Source organism: Amblyomma mixtum, chromosome 3, assembly GCF_055824585.1.
Source record: "Amblyomma mixtum isolate Tamu chromosome 3, ASM5582458v1, whole genome shotgun sequence".
In the NCBI taxonomy this organism is placed as follows: Eukaryota; Metazoa; Arthropoda; class Arachnida; order Ixodida; family Ixodidae; genus Amblyomma; species Amblyomma mixtum.
In genome coordinates this window covers 32,151,390-32,166,106 of record NC_143014.1, presented here as the reverse complement: position 1 = coordinate 32,166,106, position 14,717 = coordinate 32,151,390, and the positions used below count along the sequence as shown (strand labels likewise).

Below are 14,717 nucleotides of genomic sequence, written 5' to 3'. Positions count from 1 at the left end.
TCCATGGCTATCACAGCCGATCGCGGTTTTACCTTCAATGAAAAACCTTACAGCTAAACATGAGCCACAATCAATGTGGGTTTTTGCTAGTGCAAGTTATCTGCATGTTTTGCTACAACACATGCCTGTGCTGCCTCACGGGCAGGCGCACAGGCAGGCGCACGGGCTGCAGTGGTGGGAGCACATATCAGAAGTCTGAAATCGTCCGCCTTGGTTGCCACCAGCCTGACTGATCATACAACACGTCTTCCGCCCCGGGCGATCAGGCGCCTGTGCGCAGAGTCGCAAGGACGTATCCTCATGCGCCTCAAAAATGGTCATACAGCGGCCTTTAGAGGGAGGAGTTTAGTTAGTTCTCTGTAGGCCAATGCAGATAGTGCTACCTGTACATTTAGCTTCGAGCAAACTCAGCAGTGCATGCATTTCTCTAAGGTAAGTGGTCAGCTGTAGTTTGTCACTGCACTTGTCTTGTTTTATTATAAGACTGGTGTCACTTGATTTACTTTACTAGTCGACAACTGAAAATTCGGACACCCCATTTTTCGGACATGCTTGATTATTCGGACTTTTTCGTGGCACCACGACATGGCCCATAGAGCCAATGTATAAGAGCACCTGAAATTTCGGACGCACCGCAACTGACCACTCGATTTTTCTGACCTCGTTCGCACTCGCTGCCATTATCCAAGCTCCCATATAATGTGTACACTGGAACCTCATTAATTCAAACTGCAGGAGAGATCGAAAACTTGATCAAACAAAACGAAATTCAAGCTTAAAGGGAGCCTCTTAGCTTGCGATGCTGAAATTCTGCACAAATCGGCACATTGCGCTCGCGTGGTTTCGAATTCGTGCTGTTCTTGAATGTCTTCCACCGCACGAACTTGAACCATAGTCTGAGTTCACAGAACTCATCTGTGCCGAGTCTTTCATCCCGAAATGGAAAGAAGTAGCAGCGAAGCGTGTAGGAGCCGTACGGCCTCACGGAGACGGGAAGCATGGGAGGAAATGGTGGTGCATTTCAGAGCAAGGTCAGTGTGCCCGCGGCAAAATGCACTGCAGCGCAACTCTTCTATAGTAAAACCGTAAACAACTGGCGTTTCGATGACAGACAAGGCGCCTCATTATACGCAAGCCACCGCAGAGGGCATATCGCTGGATACGATGCCGATTTTGGCTCTAGTCGCTAGGCCTAATGGCCAAGGCCAACGCCGACAGAGCGCTGGCTTCGGCCGTTTCTCGATTCTTATTGTTTTGCCATCTTCGCGTTCTCGTTCCGGACCCATCGTACTGCGTGCGCAGCGCAATTCCCGCAGCGGCATGTTTGCTTTCCCGTTTAGACTTTGTCCCAACCCGTGCGTTCATCGGCGACATGCCAAGGGCAGGCCAAGCTCATGAAAGCCCATTGTCCGTGCATGCTATGTCGCGCGACGAAATATAGTCATGAGGAGCTTTAGAATGTGTGCAATACAACTGGCCACTTCCTCCAGCATATTGGTAGTAAGTTCGTGATTTTTTCGGTGAAATTTGATTTTCCAGACTGCCCGATTTTTCGGTCGTTTTCGCGGTATCTAGAGAGTCCGAAAAATCGGTTGTCGACATTTAATTAAAGGCAAGCACAAATATGTAGAAACTACCCTTTCATGTTGTTGCAGTACATGTTCCCCTGGACAGAGTGTAGATAGCATATTGTGTGCATTCAAAATAGCTGGCTGTCACCCAGACCTCGCGCACCTTTATGTGGGAAGCTCCCAGACACCCTTAGAGTGTGTGGGGGTAGCAGTCTCGAACTCAAAGGAGATGCCCTCGACTCAGCGTGGCAAGCTCAGCGGAAACCAGCTATCAAGTGACAAGAGGTTTTTGAGCGTTCGGTGCTCAGCTTTCACTGGTCGCAAGCCAGAGAATGGGTCGGAGCCAAAGGTTCACAAACAAAACAATGTTTATACAGCGATGAGACGATACAGAGGATTTCACAATCACTAGTACAGACACATACAAAGTGATTAACAGAGCAATGCAACTCGTGCAAAGTTAAACTCGAGAGAGAATGCAATACAAAGGCAATATTGCACCTAAAGTGCATTAACACATGAGAGAGAGGTAAACAAACAAAACACAATTTGTTCACCGGGCACTGCGGCAGTCCGACGACCAGAGTTCCACGACGACGCCGTCCCGCAGACTGGCGAACGTTGGTCCGATGCTGGCCGAGTGGTGTTTCCCGGGAGTCGAACGGGCGCGCTTCGATGAAGCTTAAATGGCGGTCCGGACTGACTTGACAGCGGTCAACGTCCTTCTTTTATAGGCTCGCTCTCCAGTCTGTTTGTTGTACGCGCCAAAGTAGGCGCGCACATACACGCAGTATCTCCCGTATAGTTTCCCTTCCTTTCTCTCGCCGGCCGCGCGTCCCCATTGGTTAAAGTCAGGAGTCGTTTCGCGAAGGTTCCAGCGTGTTCTAGCGTGGCGCCGTCGTGGCGGCGTAGCCGACGTCCAAGTGCAGAGGAGGGGGGACATGTCTTAGCGCACGCAAGTTCCCCCTCTTCCCCCGGTTAACAGTAGAACTGTAGAAACGACTCGCTCGTTCTAGAGAAATCTGTGTCGTGGATGACTCATCCCCTCGGCGCACGCCGTGTCGGTGAGCGGTGGTAGAGGGGAGAGGGAGCACACGCACACAGGCTAGGCGCTCCGCGGGGGTTTCCTCCTCTCCCGTTCGTCTCGTGCCGGCGAGACGCGTCCGCGTGGCGCTGTTTTTCTTTGTTTGCTTCAAAAATGAGCCGAATTTTGTGACACTGGCAGGTAACTGTGCTTCAGGGTTTTCAAACTGACGATGTGCTGACTTAAGCCATGAGCCCAGTCATTGCCAATGCTGCTGGCAAGTGTGGTGCAGTATGTCAAAGAACAAGGAAAATGCTTGATGTCTGGACAATGAGGAACACATGAACATGAAGGCCCCTGGTCCCCACTCTTTATTGCAAGCTGCTTCTTGACAAAATTTACTTCTGGCTATAGAATAGGCTACATTCTCACGTGCAAAAGGGCTGTTAACTTGTAGATATTTTGTTTAAAAAAGGTATTTTTGTCATTTAAGGCTGGTAGCTTACGAGGTTATAAAATGCTGGTTGCTTGTGTGACAAGGCAGTAAGTGTAGTGAGTTAGGTGTGTTGTCTGTTAAGTCATGTTATAAACCTTCTTTCAGTGCCCAACAATGAAGCTGTGGTCAAGGAGCTTTCTCATCTGCTAGATAAAGTTGATGAGATGAAGAAGCAGCGGCAAATGCTACATTCTCATTTGAGAGATGCTCTTCAGAAGGATGATGTCACTCGGCAGATTGTGACAAGGAACAAAGGTGAAGAACTTCAGGTGTGTACATGTAGTTAATTGGGGGTTGCGGTAAGGTTTTCAACCAATAATTCATTTTATTTTTGTTCTTTTGTGTGTGCAGGCATTCTTCGCAGCTGAACTGAAAAAGCACGACCAAGAAGTGTCACTGTTGGAGCAAAACTTGGCAGCTCAAGACAACATCTTGAAAGCACTAACACAAGCCAATGCCCGTTTTGCAGAGACACGTAAAGCTGCCTCTGACATACTGAAAAGGTTGGTTGTATTACCCTTTAAACATGATAGCAGCCTGTAGGACATAAACTTGGAGGCTGATGAAAAGTGGTAGGGGTTTAACTAAGTTAAACCAAGTAAACATGCGAAAGCAGGTGTTCATTCTTCGATTGGAGGGGACACTTAAGCTCCGCCTTAAGGGTATGACGCGATATCTTTCGTGGTTTAATGCCCACATATGCAGAATTGATCATTGTCTACTTAACATTCATAGATGATGGTGAGTCCTCGTACCACTACCAGCGCAGTGGTGCAGTGGTTAAGTGATGCGCCACTGCACTGGCAGGTAGCTGTTTCTGTCACAGGCACCGGTAGGGATTGTGCAACCCATGTTGCTCTTCCCAAGTAACTTCTCGCGCAGCTGGCGCAACGCTCTTCCGAACTTACCCGAGCTTACCAGAGTTACTACCCGAGCTTACCCAAGTGGCTCTGGTAAGCTTGGGTAAGCAGCATCACTGTTGCTAGCAATGGCACAAGAAAGAAAGATTGAACGGTTGACAAGATTCTTGGTCGGTGTTGGTGAGCGTATGAGTGCTTTCGCACTAAAAGGCTGGGAAATAGCAGCAATGAAGTGAACTTTGGAATGGAAGATTCTAGGAAACGTAATCAAATGTGACAAAGGCTAAAGTGGAGGGATACGGTCAAAAAGTTTATTGAGGTTGAGTAGTAATGGCCAGCAAAACACAGCAGTTATTGCATAGAAAGAAAATCACTTTATTCTTAGCACAGTATTATTATTCTTATTACTCTTTGCTCGGCTTTTAGTATTATATTATGCTTATTGAAAATCATTCTGAGAACGACGTTTTGCCCTGCGAAGGCCACCGTGGTGGCTCAGTGGTTATGGCACTCAGCTGCTGGCCCGAAAGAAGCGAGTTCGATCCCGGCCGCGGCAGACGAATTTCGATGGAGGTGAAATTCTAGAGGCCCGTGTACTTTGCGATGTCAGTGCACGTTAAAGAACCCCAGGTGGTCGAAATTTTTCGAGCTCTCCACTACGGCATCCCTCATAGCCTGAGTTGCTTTCGGACATTAAACCACCATAAACCGTATTGGCCCGGCTGTACACTAACCTAGTCGATGATGATGGTAATTGCTGTTATTATTATAATTATTATTTCTGTGCTGTGCAGGCGAGAAGCTATGGTGGGATCCCTGATAGCATCTTTTGAAGCTTACGAGGATTTGGTGGCCAAAACCCAGAAAGGTGTTGAGTTTTATAAGAAGATGCAGACAAATGTGGGCAAGCTCCTGACCAGAGTGCGAAGTGTTGTCAAAGTGCAGGATGAAGAGCGCGCACTGCAGCTGGAGGCACAAGCACGTAAAGGTGAGAGTTTACAATCCTGTTTGCCTTCATCATCTATGCAGCCGGTTACTTCTTATGTTTACACACTGCATAGTGGTAAGCTTGAAGAGTTTTACTGTTTCTGACTGTTTGTTTGCTTTGCATCTTTCAGCTGGAAAACTTGGGAGCCTTCCCAGTTCATCAGCAGGTGGTATGAAGCTGAAAGACTTCTTGCCATACATGACAGGCCAGGGACTCTCCCTGCCACAGGAAGCAAGTGGGACCTCTGCATATTACTCGGCAGCTGGCTACACAGGCTACCAAACGCCTCAGGTCGCCTCTCAAGTGAGCACTGAGAAAGGTCCCACTGAAGCCCCAGATAAAGTTGGAGATGCTATGGGCATGGGCGTGCGTCCCACTCCACTTGGGTCAGAGCAGACCTCCCCTCAGATTTCTGGCCAGACTGATGGCTACACTCCCAGTGCATACAAAACAACATCTTTTCCTGACAGCTACTCAAGTTCTGTGGATAAATATGGCAAGCCAGTGCTGCCACAGATGTCTGTGGGCAGCTCCTTGCAGCCTGGAATTTCAAGCACTTCGTTGGCCTACCAAGGAGGCTATACTGGGCCATCAAGCATAAGCACTGCCATGTCTGGCGGTAATTCTGCTGCCATATCAAATGAGAGAGCACCAGTGGCAGCCAGGCCAGAGTACCGCAGCTACACAGAGTACACACCTTCAGGACAGTACAATTTACCAACCAGCCCTGCATCTACCCTAACCTACACTTTCCGCAATACCAACCTCATGTTGCAAGGCCCTGAAAGCTGTCCACCACCTGAGAGCTCCGGCTACTTGGCCTCCACCAACAACACGTACGCCTATGGCCAGAGTGTGATGAGTCCTCAACAAGGCATTCAACAGGGATTGCCCTACCAGCCGTATCCCACTGCATCAGTGTCAGCCGCATCTCAGCATGTGCCACCAGTCTATTATGGGCTTGGCTATGGCCAGCACCCGTCTACACTCAGCATTCAGGCTCCTGTCTCATATGCTCAGAGCTACAACCCTCAACAGCAGGGTGCACAGGCGTCCACACCCGTCCAACAGCCAGCATCTGGAGACAGCCTTGGCGCATCGATGGCGCCTGCGTACATGGTCTACCCAAGTAACTACTACGCTAGCAACACTAACCAGAGTGGTGCGCAGCAGCAGGTAGCCTTCCAGACTTCAGTGCCACAGTCGGCAGACATGCCTGCTGGCCAGGTCTACGCCAACCCGTGGCCTTACCAGTCTTCACAAATGATGCAGTACCCTTCATCAGCTGTGCCAGCCTCTGGAACAGCGGCAGTAGTGGAGCCAACAGCAGGTGCAGTGCCCTTGCAGCCTGTGGTGGCTGCACCATCTACGGCATCGGTTGTTCCACCAGCTGTGGGCATCGCACGTGAAGCACAAGGCCTTGCAACGCAGTCACTGCAGCCTGGTTCATTTGTTGTGGTGGACTCCACTCGGCCACTTGTGCCGGAAGCAGCCAAAAAAGATCTGCTGTCTGCAACACTTGACTCTACACAAAATGCAAAAAGCCAGGCAGCTGTCCTTCAGCCACAGGTATTTCGTGACCCATGAGTTGAGTGCACCTGGTAGATTTTATTTGGGTCCTGAATTCGAACTGTTGACAGTAGATTGCCTCCATGTGAGGTTACTGGTTTGCACCAATAAGTGATGATAAGTAAGTTATTCCCAGGAATCGGTGCACAAAATTGTGATTTTCTTTGCTTTGTTCAAGAAATATATGAATGCAAAATTTCTTCTCCAATTACTGCTGATGCTTTTTTAAATGGCATGTTCATTGGATGCAGTTTTGTTGAATCGTGCTCTGTTCATGCACCAAAACTGTTCTGTGCTAGTGATCTAGTGCTTAATGGTACCACTGCATTTTGGTTGCCTTGAAGCTAGAAGAAGCCATTTGACTTAGTAGTACAAGAATAACTTGACTGGAGGGTAGACCTGTAGCAGCATTTCATGATGAGCACCTGTCCACCCACAGTTTGTTATTTCGGTGCTTTCTGCATTAGCCATGGGGTCTGCAGCATAGCTGAAGGTAATAATTTCTCTAAATTAATCATGTTTGCTTTGAATGAAACTGCTGAGGTTTTGCTGCTGGGAACATTGCTATTCACTCAGTCATGAAAACATTGATGCTTCACATGTTTTACTTGGTGGCTAACCTCCATTGCTCAAGTGACTGCAGTGTTTTAAAAAAGGCTTATGAATGTGCATAAAAAATCTGCGTGTCATTATAATGCCAGTGTGAGTATTGTTCAACGTCACGAAGACAGACTACTTTCACTATTAAAAAAAAGCGTAGTGGAGAAACTGTCGCTAATCATGGGTTGGAAAAAGAATTGGGGAAATGGTAGTTATGAGCAGTGAATGCGAGTGAGTATGGCCCACATTGAATTGCCTTCTGTGAGCTGAAGAAATGTTAATTAGTCATTTTGTAGTATAGTTGAACTGTCCATGGTAAAACAGCGCCGAAAAAACACGGACGGAACAAACACGACAACACAGTCCCGCCATGTTAGTCTCGATCATTTCCATTTGCATTTGTAATGCTAGGACCATGTCCTGGCATGCTAACCATCACTCGTGCCCCATGGAAGTTCAGCGCATGTGTGGATGGTTGCAGCCTTCCCCCGGCCATTCAAGAAGGATCTGCCGTATTTTCGCCTCGGAATGGTGCAGACAAGCGCGTTTTTTCAAAGAAAGGTTGAATGCTTGTTGTGGGAATGGACGTGAACGAAGTCATCGCCGACTGTTCATTGAGTGGTGCAAGACAGCTGACCGGCACACTGATTTCCTGTGGAACAAGGTCCGCCGCTCATTGTCTGCGAGCAAGGAACGCATGCCTGCCTGTACTCGAGAAAGGGTAGTGGTCTTGGATGACGCTGTTGTGGAGGAATGCCATCGCAAGACTCTGGAGCTGGGACCAAAATTCTGTTTTGAACCACGGCTATTACCAGTTGAAGAGTTGGCCTTGTCAAGGAGAATCGCTGGGCAAGTACCCAAAGTGCAACGCCAGCAGTGCGTCTCCGAGTGCTTCTCGGCTGTTCAAGGCTCCCTTGGCAAACGTAAAGCTTCGAAAGGGTTTGGAGCATTGGTGAGCCACCTGGCCGCGAGGGACCTGAGACCACTGATAGCAGACAAAGAAGGGTGCTTTGTTGTGATGAATGAGAGCGTGTTCTCGGACAAAGCGTTTGCTGCCATTTCCAAGAATTTTCGACAAGTGCAAGAGAATGCCGCAAGTGCAAGAGAATGCCGCAAAAGTTAAGAGACGTGCCGTCGCCCTTCTTAAAAAGGTTAGTCTCGACCGTTTGCGTGAGTCCGTAAAGAAGTCGGAACGCAGTACGCTTGAAATATTTTTTTTTATTATTATTATTTTTTTTTACGGTTAAAACCCACAAAATAGGTTTTCCGTTTCGGTCCATAATTTCAAAGAGGGGAACGTGGCAGCTGGTTGTTTCCAGCTACTTACAGAAGGCGCTTGCTTCCCTTGCTTTTGAAGACCCTTTCCGAACGCGAAACTCTGAGGTCGTTTTGGAGTACCTTCAGAACAATAATCTTGGTGACTGTCATGTGTTCAGTGTTGACGTCGAGGATCTATATTATTCGATTCCTCATGAGTGTTTGCTGCGCTTTGTAAGAAAATGTATAAGTGAGGAAAATGATGAAGTGCGCTTCCGCAATGTTTGCGGTGTATCTGTTGATGCTTTTCTTGAAGTGCTGTGTATGTAACTCCGGTCTACCATTGTTGAATGGAATGAAGGTGTGTTTATACAGCGTTCCGGGATATGCATTGGTTCTCGCGTGGCTCCGCTGCTAAGTGACTTGTTCCTTAGCAGAATTGACAAAGCAATTGCAGGAGAGTTACCGGACGGCGTACTGAAAGTACACAGATACGTGGACGATTACCTCGTTTTTGTAAAAAACGAAGAATGCACGCAGGATGTCGTGAACACATTTGTCAGAAATGGTCATGGACTTGCTTTCACCATGGAGAACGTTAAACAAGGTAGGATTCAGTTCTTGGATGTGGAGCTGAGACTTGAGCCCGGACACGTTTGCTGGTTGTATTCGCCTCGCTCCGTAAAGCCCTTACTCAGTTTTCAGTCCGGGCATTCCAAGCTGGTAAAGGAAGGCATCGCCTTGTCTTGTGTTCGCGCCGCTCTGACCAAGTCGTGTGTCCATCTTATTGAGGAAGGAGTGCAAGGCCAAATTTCCAGGCTTAAGCACGCTGGTTTTCCTGAGGCAACTATTGGAAGGTTATGCGAAAGGTTGGTGGCCAAAATCAAATCGGACCATAAGCGTGTTCCTCAGGCGAATGAAGTCTCAAAGCGCCGGAAGATAGCTGTCATCCCATACATCCACGCATTTTCACACCGTCTGAAGAAAGTGGGGCGAAAATTTCAAATTGATGTGGTATTTTCGTCTCGCAGAAAATTAAGCAACATTTGCCGAGCTGTGCAGCGGAAGCGAGAGGCCCTACTAGGAAGGAGGATCGGTAGTGGTTGTACCACAGCACACGTAGAGAGGGGGGTTGAGTGCATCGAGGGTGTTGTTTATAAGATTCCCCTTTCTTGCGGTGGGTGGTATGTTGGCCAGACTGGGAGATGTCTAAACGAACGCCTGAGGGAGCGCCATAATTCTTTGGACAAGGCAGCCGGTTCGAATTTGGCGCTTCACTGCAGGCAACCTGAGCACACGTGCGCCCCATTGCTTCATCAGACATCCGTCATCTTCAAACATAAGGATCCGATAGTAAGGGAAATAGTAGAGGCATATCACATTGACAAAGGGGGTACAGCATGCATTAGTAAGCCCTCATTATCACTGGCTAACCGCGAAATCACCTTTTTGGAGCATGCATTTGTAGATATGTAGATTTAATATTTTCAGTGATGATGCAGTGTTTTTTTGTTCTGTCTAGTGTTTGGCGGGAATGCTATATATGTACACATGTGCGTAATAAATCGTCAGTTGAAAGTCAGCGCTCGTGTTGTCGTGTTTGTTCCGTCCTCGTGTTTTTCCCGCACTGTTTTACCATGGATAGTAATAACCAACTTGCCCACCTTTCTGTACTTTTAATAGTTGAACTGCTTTGGAAGTCGTACAAAACCTGCTGTTCCAGAAAAGCCTGCGTTGCACCCAGCAAAGGTCATGAAGCCTACACGAAGGGAATCTTGTAATGGAGCACAGTATAATGCCCTTTTGCAACTTTTCTGATAAGCCAGTTCTCTTCTGTATTGCTTGTTTGTTAATGTAGTCCCACTGCATTGAAATTGACCCACATGGTTTGTGAACAGTCTGCCTTTTTCACAAGGCTGCTCTGCGCATGCATGCCTCTTCTCCTCCAGCACCACTGGTTGAAAATGGAACCGCCAGCTCCTGCTGCGCACACGCAGTTCATGTCAGTGACAGGCGCATGCGACAGATGGCGCAGGTGTCAAGCGCACGCTTGCCACCTCACAGTCGCAGCTGGCTCCGCATGGAACCAGATCGCGCCAGCATCTCCCACGTGCATTTGTTTTCAGCCTGTAGCAGAGGAACTTTCGTTACTCCCTAGAGGGCACCACATCTTGTGAAAAAGGCAGATAGCCTGTACATGCGGGCAAGCATAGAGTGGTAACTCGGTTAATTTACTGCTGCTGTGATTGCAATTCTATCTCAACATTGCCTCACACATGTGCTGCATTGATGTGCTGTGCATGATTGGCATCTTACAGGAAAAGGCAAGAGAAGTTTTCACAAATGCAGAACCTTTTACAGTAGAACCCCGCTATAGTAAACTCTGATATAGTAAAAACTCGGATATAATAAAGTGAAACTGTGGTCGCATTTCACCTTCCATAGACTACTACATTTGTTATGTTTTTGATTTTTTTTTCAGTTACAGTGCAGGTTTTTTTTTAAAGAAATGGCTACATTAAAGAGCGGCTGTGGCGACATACAGCTAGAAGCAATGCGAGAGGGAACATGGGAGCGCGTGGACTCTGCACTACGCAAAGTGCTGCCGCCGACAGCCGACGAGAATGAGTGGCACCGGGGGCGTGCGCAGAGGGAGCAGCTGGCCATGCTTACTGGGCATGCACCTTTGCTGCTGATTCTTGCTGCATCTCGGCGGCAGCGGTCTGCAAAGCGTTGAGGCCACGCGCTCCCATGTTCCCTGTCATATTGCTTCTAGCTGTACCTACCACGAAATGATGACTTCGCAGCACTCGTGAGGTCTAGGATCACGAGGCCAGCATTCGGAGGCAAATAGAAACCGAAAACAATAAAAACAGCGCTCTTTGAGATGGCTTCACCACTAAGCTTGAGAGCTGCGAGAAGGCAACTTTTTGAAGGCCTTGGGGCCATGAGGCAAAACGCGCAGTGTGCACGAAAAGGAAAGTAAAGCTGGCTATGAACATAGAAAGAAGGTGGCACAGGTTGCTGAGAAAGGAAAGCCAGTAAAATAGCATTGAGGTGTAGGGAGGGGAGCAATGAGACGAACATTTGCAGCATGGCAGCATGAAGCACAGGGGAGCGGAGGCAAGAAGCAGAGGTGCAACGGCACTGTGTGGGTGGGGCTTGTTGCGCTTGACTGTATTGCGCACGTTTTTAAACTACTGCTTCTTAAATGGTGCTGAGGTTGCGGAAGGGAACGCTGTGTTCAAACAAGGCTTTGCTTTTCACGTGGAATCAAACTCTCATTATATTCGTCACCGCATTGTATTCGTGCAAATGCAGTGCTGCTACAAGACTTAAACAAAATCGAAAACGTGATAACATAAAATGTGGTAACTGAAAATAAATATCAGATAATGGGACAATAAGAGCAGGATGAAAGGTATTTCTGAGTGTTTCTTTCATAAGCTGACACATTGTTTTTAGTAAGGAGCCAGTTAGTTACCAGAGGGCATCTTCAGATCCATGCCATCACCAACATCTGATATAGTAAAGATTTTTGCTGGTCCAAGTCACTTTTCTATAGAGAGGTTCTACTGTATACATGAAAAAAAATTGTGAAGCTTCAAAAATGTTTCATATTTATTTAATGCTAGCAGTGCTTCGTCGTTTCCTTGACCGTCCTACCTGCCGATTTCTGTTACGTGCTGAGCTTGTATAGAGCAGACATGCCTAGGCATGACAGGTTGCACTGCAAGGTTTTCAGTCTGATGTATGCATTGAAATGTTCCGGTTGCACAGGAGTAAAATACCATCAGAAGTAGGAAATTAAGATGTGTTTTTATGCATTTCCCTCATTTTGTTGTGTTGGTTATGTTGCACAGATCACGCTTTGTATTTTATGATGAACCTCACAGCATTTATGCAGTGTCAGAACAACTTGGTGCTCATTAAGCTTTCATAAGCTGATAATTTTTTTTCAGCCTGCACTTTTGGTGAACCTAGAGGCACCACTAGGGTAGTGTAGAGGTGGGGGGGGGGGGGGGGGGGGGGCAGACTGTGCCAGGTGCGCTGCTGGTAGGGGTGATCACAGCGGTGGTGCATGCATGAGGCTTGAAGATGTGGCTCTTGGCTGCGGGGAGGAAGAAGTGGGTGACATGGAGAGACACTGCACCTCATGCCACTGGCTCTAGTGGTGCCTCTGAGCGAGCCTAAAAACATTCTCGTACTAAAGGACTTGGTTCCTCCTTGGCTACATGGTAAACTTTATGACAACAGAGCTATTGTGCCAAGGACTTCATTTTTCTCTACTAGCATGTATCTCAGCAGTGATGCCATCACTGCATGCATGGCTGTGCTGAAATACCAGTGTGCCCCACCATGGAAATGCACAACTACGACAGCAGCAGAATTAAATGTCTTTTATTTGAACTTCATCTCTAAGATGTATCTACTGCACTTCAAGTTATTCCAGCTAGTTTCTGAAGATGTTCAAGACCACTTCTTGTGTGGCTTGTCAGCCGCTCGGCACACTCCAGTATTAATGACAGAGGCATGCTTGATGGTAGTGGTGGTGTTTGAGGTGTTCTTTTGCACTTTTGCTTTCTTCAGCTTGCACTCTGTTGTAAGCTGTTCTGCCAAAGTCCTCAACATGTCTAGTGTCATTATCAGTGCTGATAGAAAGCATGTGGGACAGGAGAACTGAGGCATTTAACATTTTCATTAATATTCAAAAGCTGTTTAGAATCACTGTTGTGTGTGAATGATGTGAAAGTAAAGGACCATGAAATAAATGTATGTGGTTTGCTGTGAAAAGTAATATTGAAAAAAGTGTAGCTCAATCGCAATGCAATGTGATTGTGCCTTGTGTTTCAGGTGCTCTCAAGTGAAAACTGGAAAGAGCGCGGCAGCAAAGCAGATGAAAAGCCTGCAGAGGCACGCACGTCTGGAAAAGATCCTTTGTCTGACCCTGTTGCCTTGGAAAAGTTTGTTACTGAAGTAGAGCGTTTTGAGAAGTATGTTGAAGGTCTCACCAAAAAGTCTCTTAATGGTCCCACACTCCTCGAGCAGAAGTGGAAGGTAACCGTTGTTTATTCAAGTGATGAGGCTAATTGGGCTTGAAGCAATGTAGGCTACTATATGTGTGCTGCTTTGTCCGAAATTTCCAGGAATACCTAGATGCTCAAGATAGGGAGTCTCGAAAACTTTCTATCTCAGTGGCACGGTGCTATCCAATGAAGAACCGCATTCCAGATGTGATGCCGTGTAAGTGCCTCCTTCTGACTAGCCATCATTTTGGGCCACACTTGGGTAATAGAGGTTATTGTGAAATTCAGTTTGTCATTTTTCTATGAAAAAGAGTTACAAAGCTGGCTAATCATACTGTCTGCATTTCAGGTGGTATGCGCTGTAAGTTTTTCTGTTTATATGTGCGTTATAAAAATATGCTCAGTTTTCTGGTATGAAAGGACTAGTAGAGTTAGCTAATTGTGTTGTCTGCATTTCAGGTGCATTGCCATGTAAGTTTTTGGTTTGCAGACACATTGGCAACTTTGTTCATATTTCCTATTTGTCCTCTGGCTGAGAGAATGATTGTAATTGTAAAAAGTGTCTTTCTTTGTGAAAAGTGTAGCAATATGTTTTGGCTTTGCAGATGACCACAATAGAGTTGCCATGACATCACAGAGGGATGACTACATCAATGCTTCCTTTGTCAAGGTAAGCTCATGGTCTGTTTTTTGTTATGTGAAAACTTGTCATGCAAATATACCATCTCACCGTGGCAGTGCTGAGTAGTTTTGAGAATCCGCCTTATATGTGGGAGGTGCAGGGTTCTATCCCGAGTATCGCCAGGTACCCACTGGTTTCCAACGGGTACAAGCTTTTCCCTGGCTTGGTGTTCGGCTTCTGTAAAGTGAAACGCTTCGAAGATGAGTCTTCAACACCATCTTGTTCAGTTCAAAAATACCATGTGCCATGGTGCTCTTTGACCAAGCTGCCCTTGCACCATTGAAGTCCATCATCTATCCATCCATCCATTTCTTCCTCTTCATAAAACAGGCAGTAATGGCAAGTGTGTATGCAACACGTGACGTCAAATCCATTGCGAGCTAATGTTGGTAAAACTTGCTAAAGCATAATTTTTTGCTTGATGTTCTACCATCTAAGAAAATTGCTAAAAGTGCATTTATGGCTGTTAGCCAAACCTACTTATGACCCACCCAATTTGTAATGAACGCTTGCTCAGTACAAATGAAGGCAGTGTGACCATCGCTGTGCACATTTGAGCTATTGCACTGTGTCTTGAAATGAACGTTCAAATGAACGTTGAAGCCAGGAACTCTTGTGCAGAATGTGTTGCACGGCTGAGGAT

At 47.0% G+C, this 14,717-nt stretch overlaps 1 protein-coding gene across 1 annotated transcript in view; it reads left to right on the top strand.

Annotated features, from left to right (window-relative positions):
* The window catches only part of LOC149349579 (tyrosine-protein phosphatase non-receptor type 23-like), a 47,632-nt gene that overhangs the window by 23,831 nt on the left and 9,084 nt on the right, over positions 1–14,717 (top strand). The window contains exons 13-19 of the mRNA XM_089578594.1: positions 3,197–3,360; positions 3,443–3,594; positions 4,746–4,939; positions 5,070–6,508; positions 13,220–13,423; positions 13,513–13,609; positions 13,998–14,062. Coding sequence (XP_089434720.1) covers positions 3,197–3,360; positions 3,443–3,594; positions 4,746–4,939; positions 5,070–6,508; positions 13,220–13,423; positions 13,513–13,609; positions 13,998–14,062 — 2,315 coding nt within the window. The remainder of the gene's footprint in view (positions 1–3,196; positions 3,361–3,442; positions 3,595–4,745; positions 4,940–5,069; positions 6,509–13,219; positions 13,424–13,512; positions 13,610–13,997; positions 14,063–14,717) is intronic.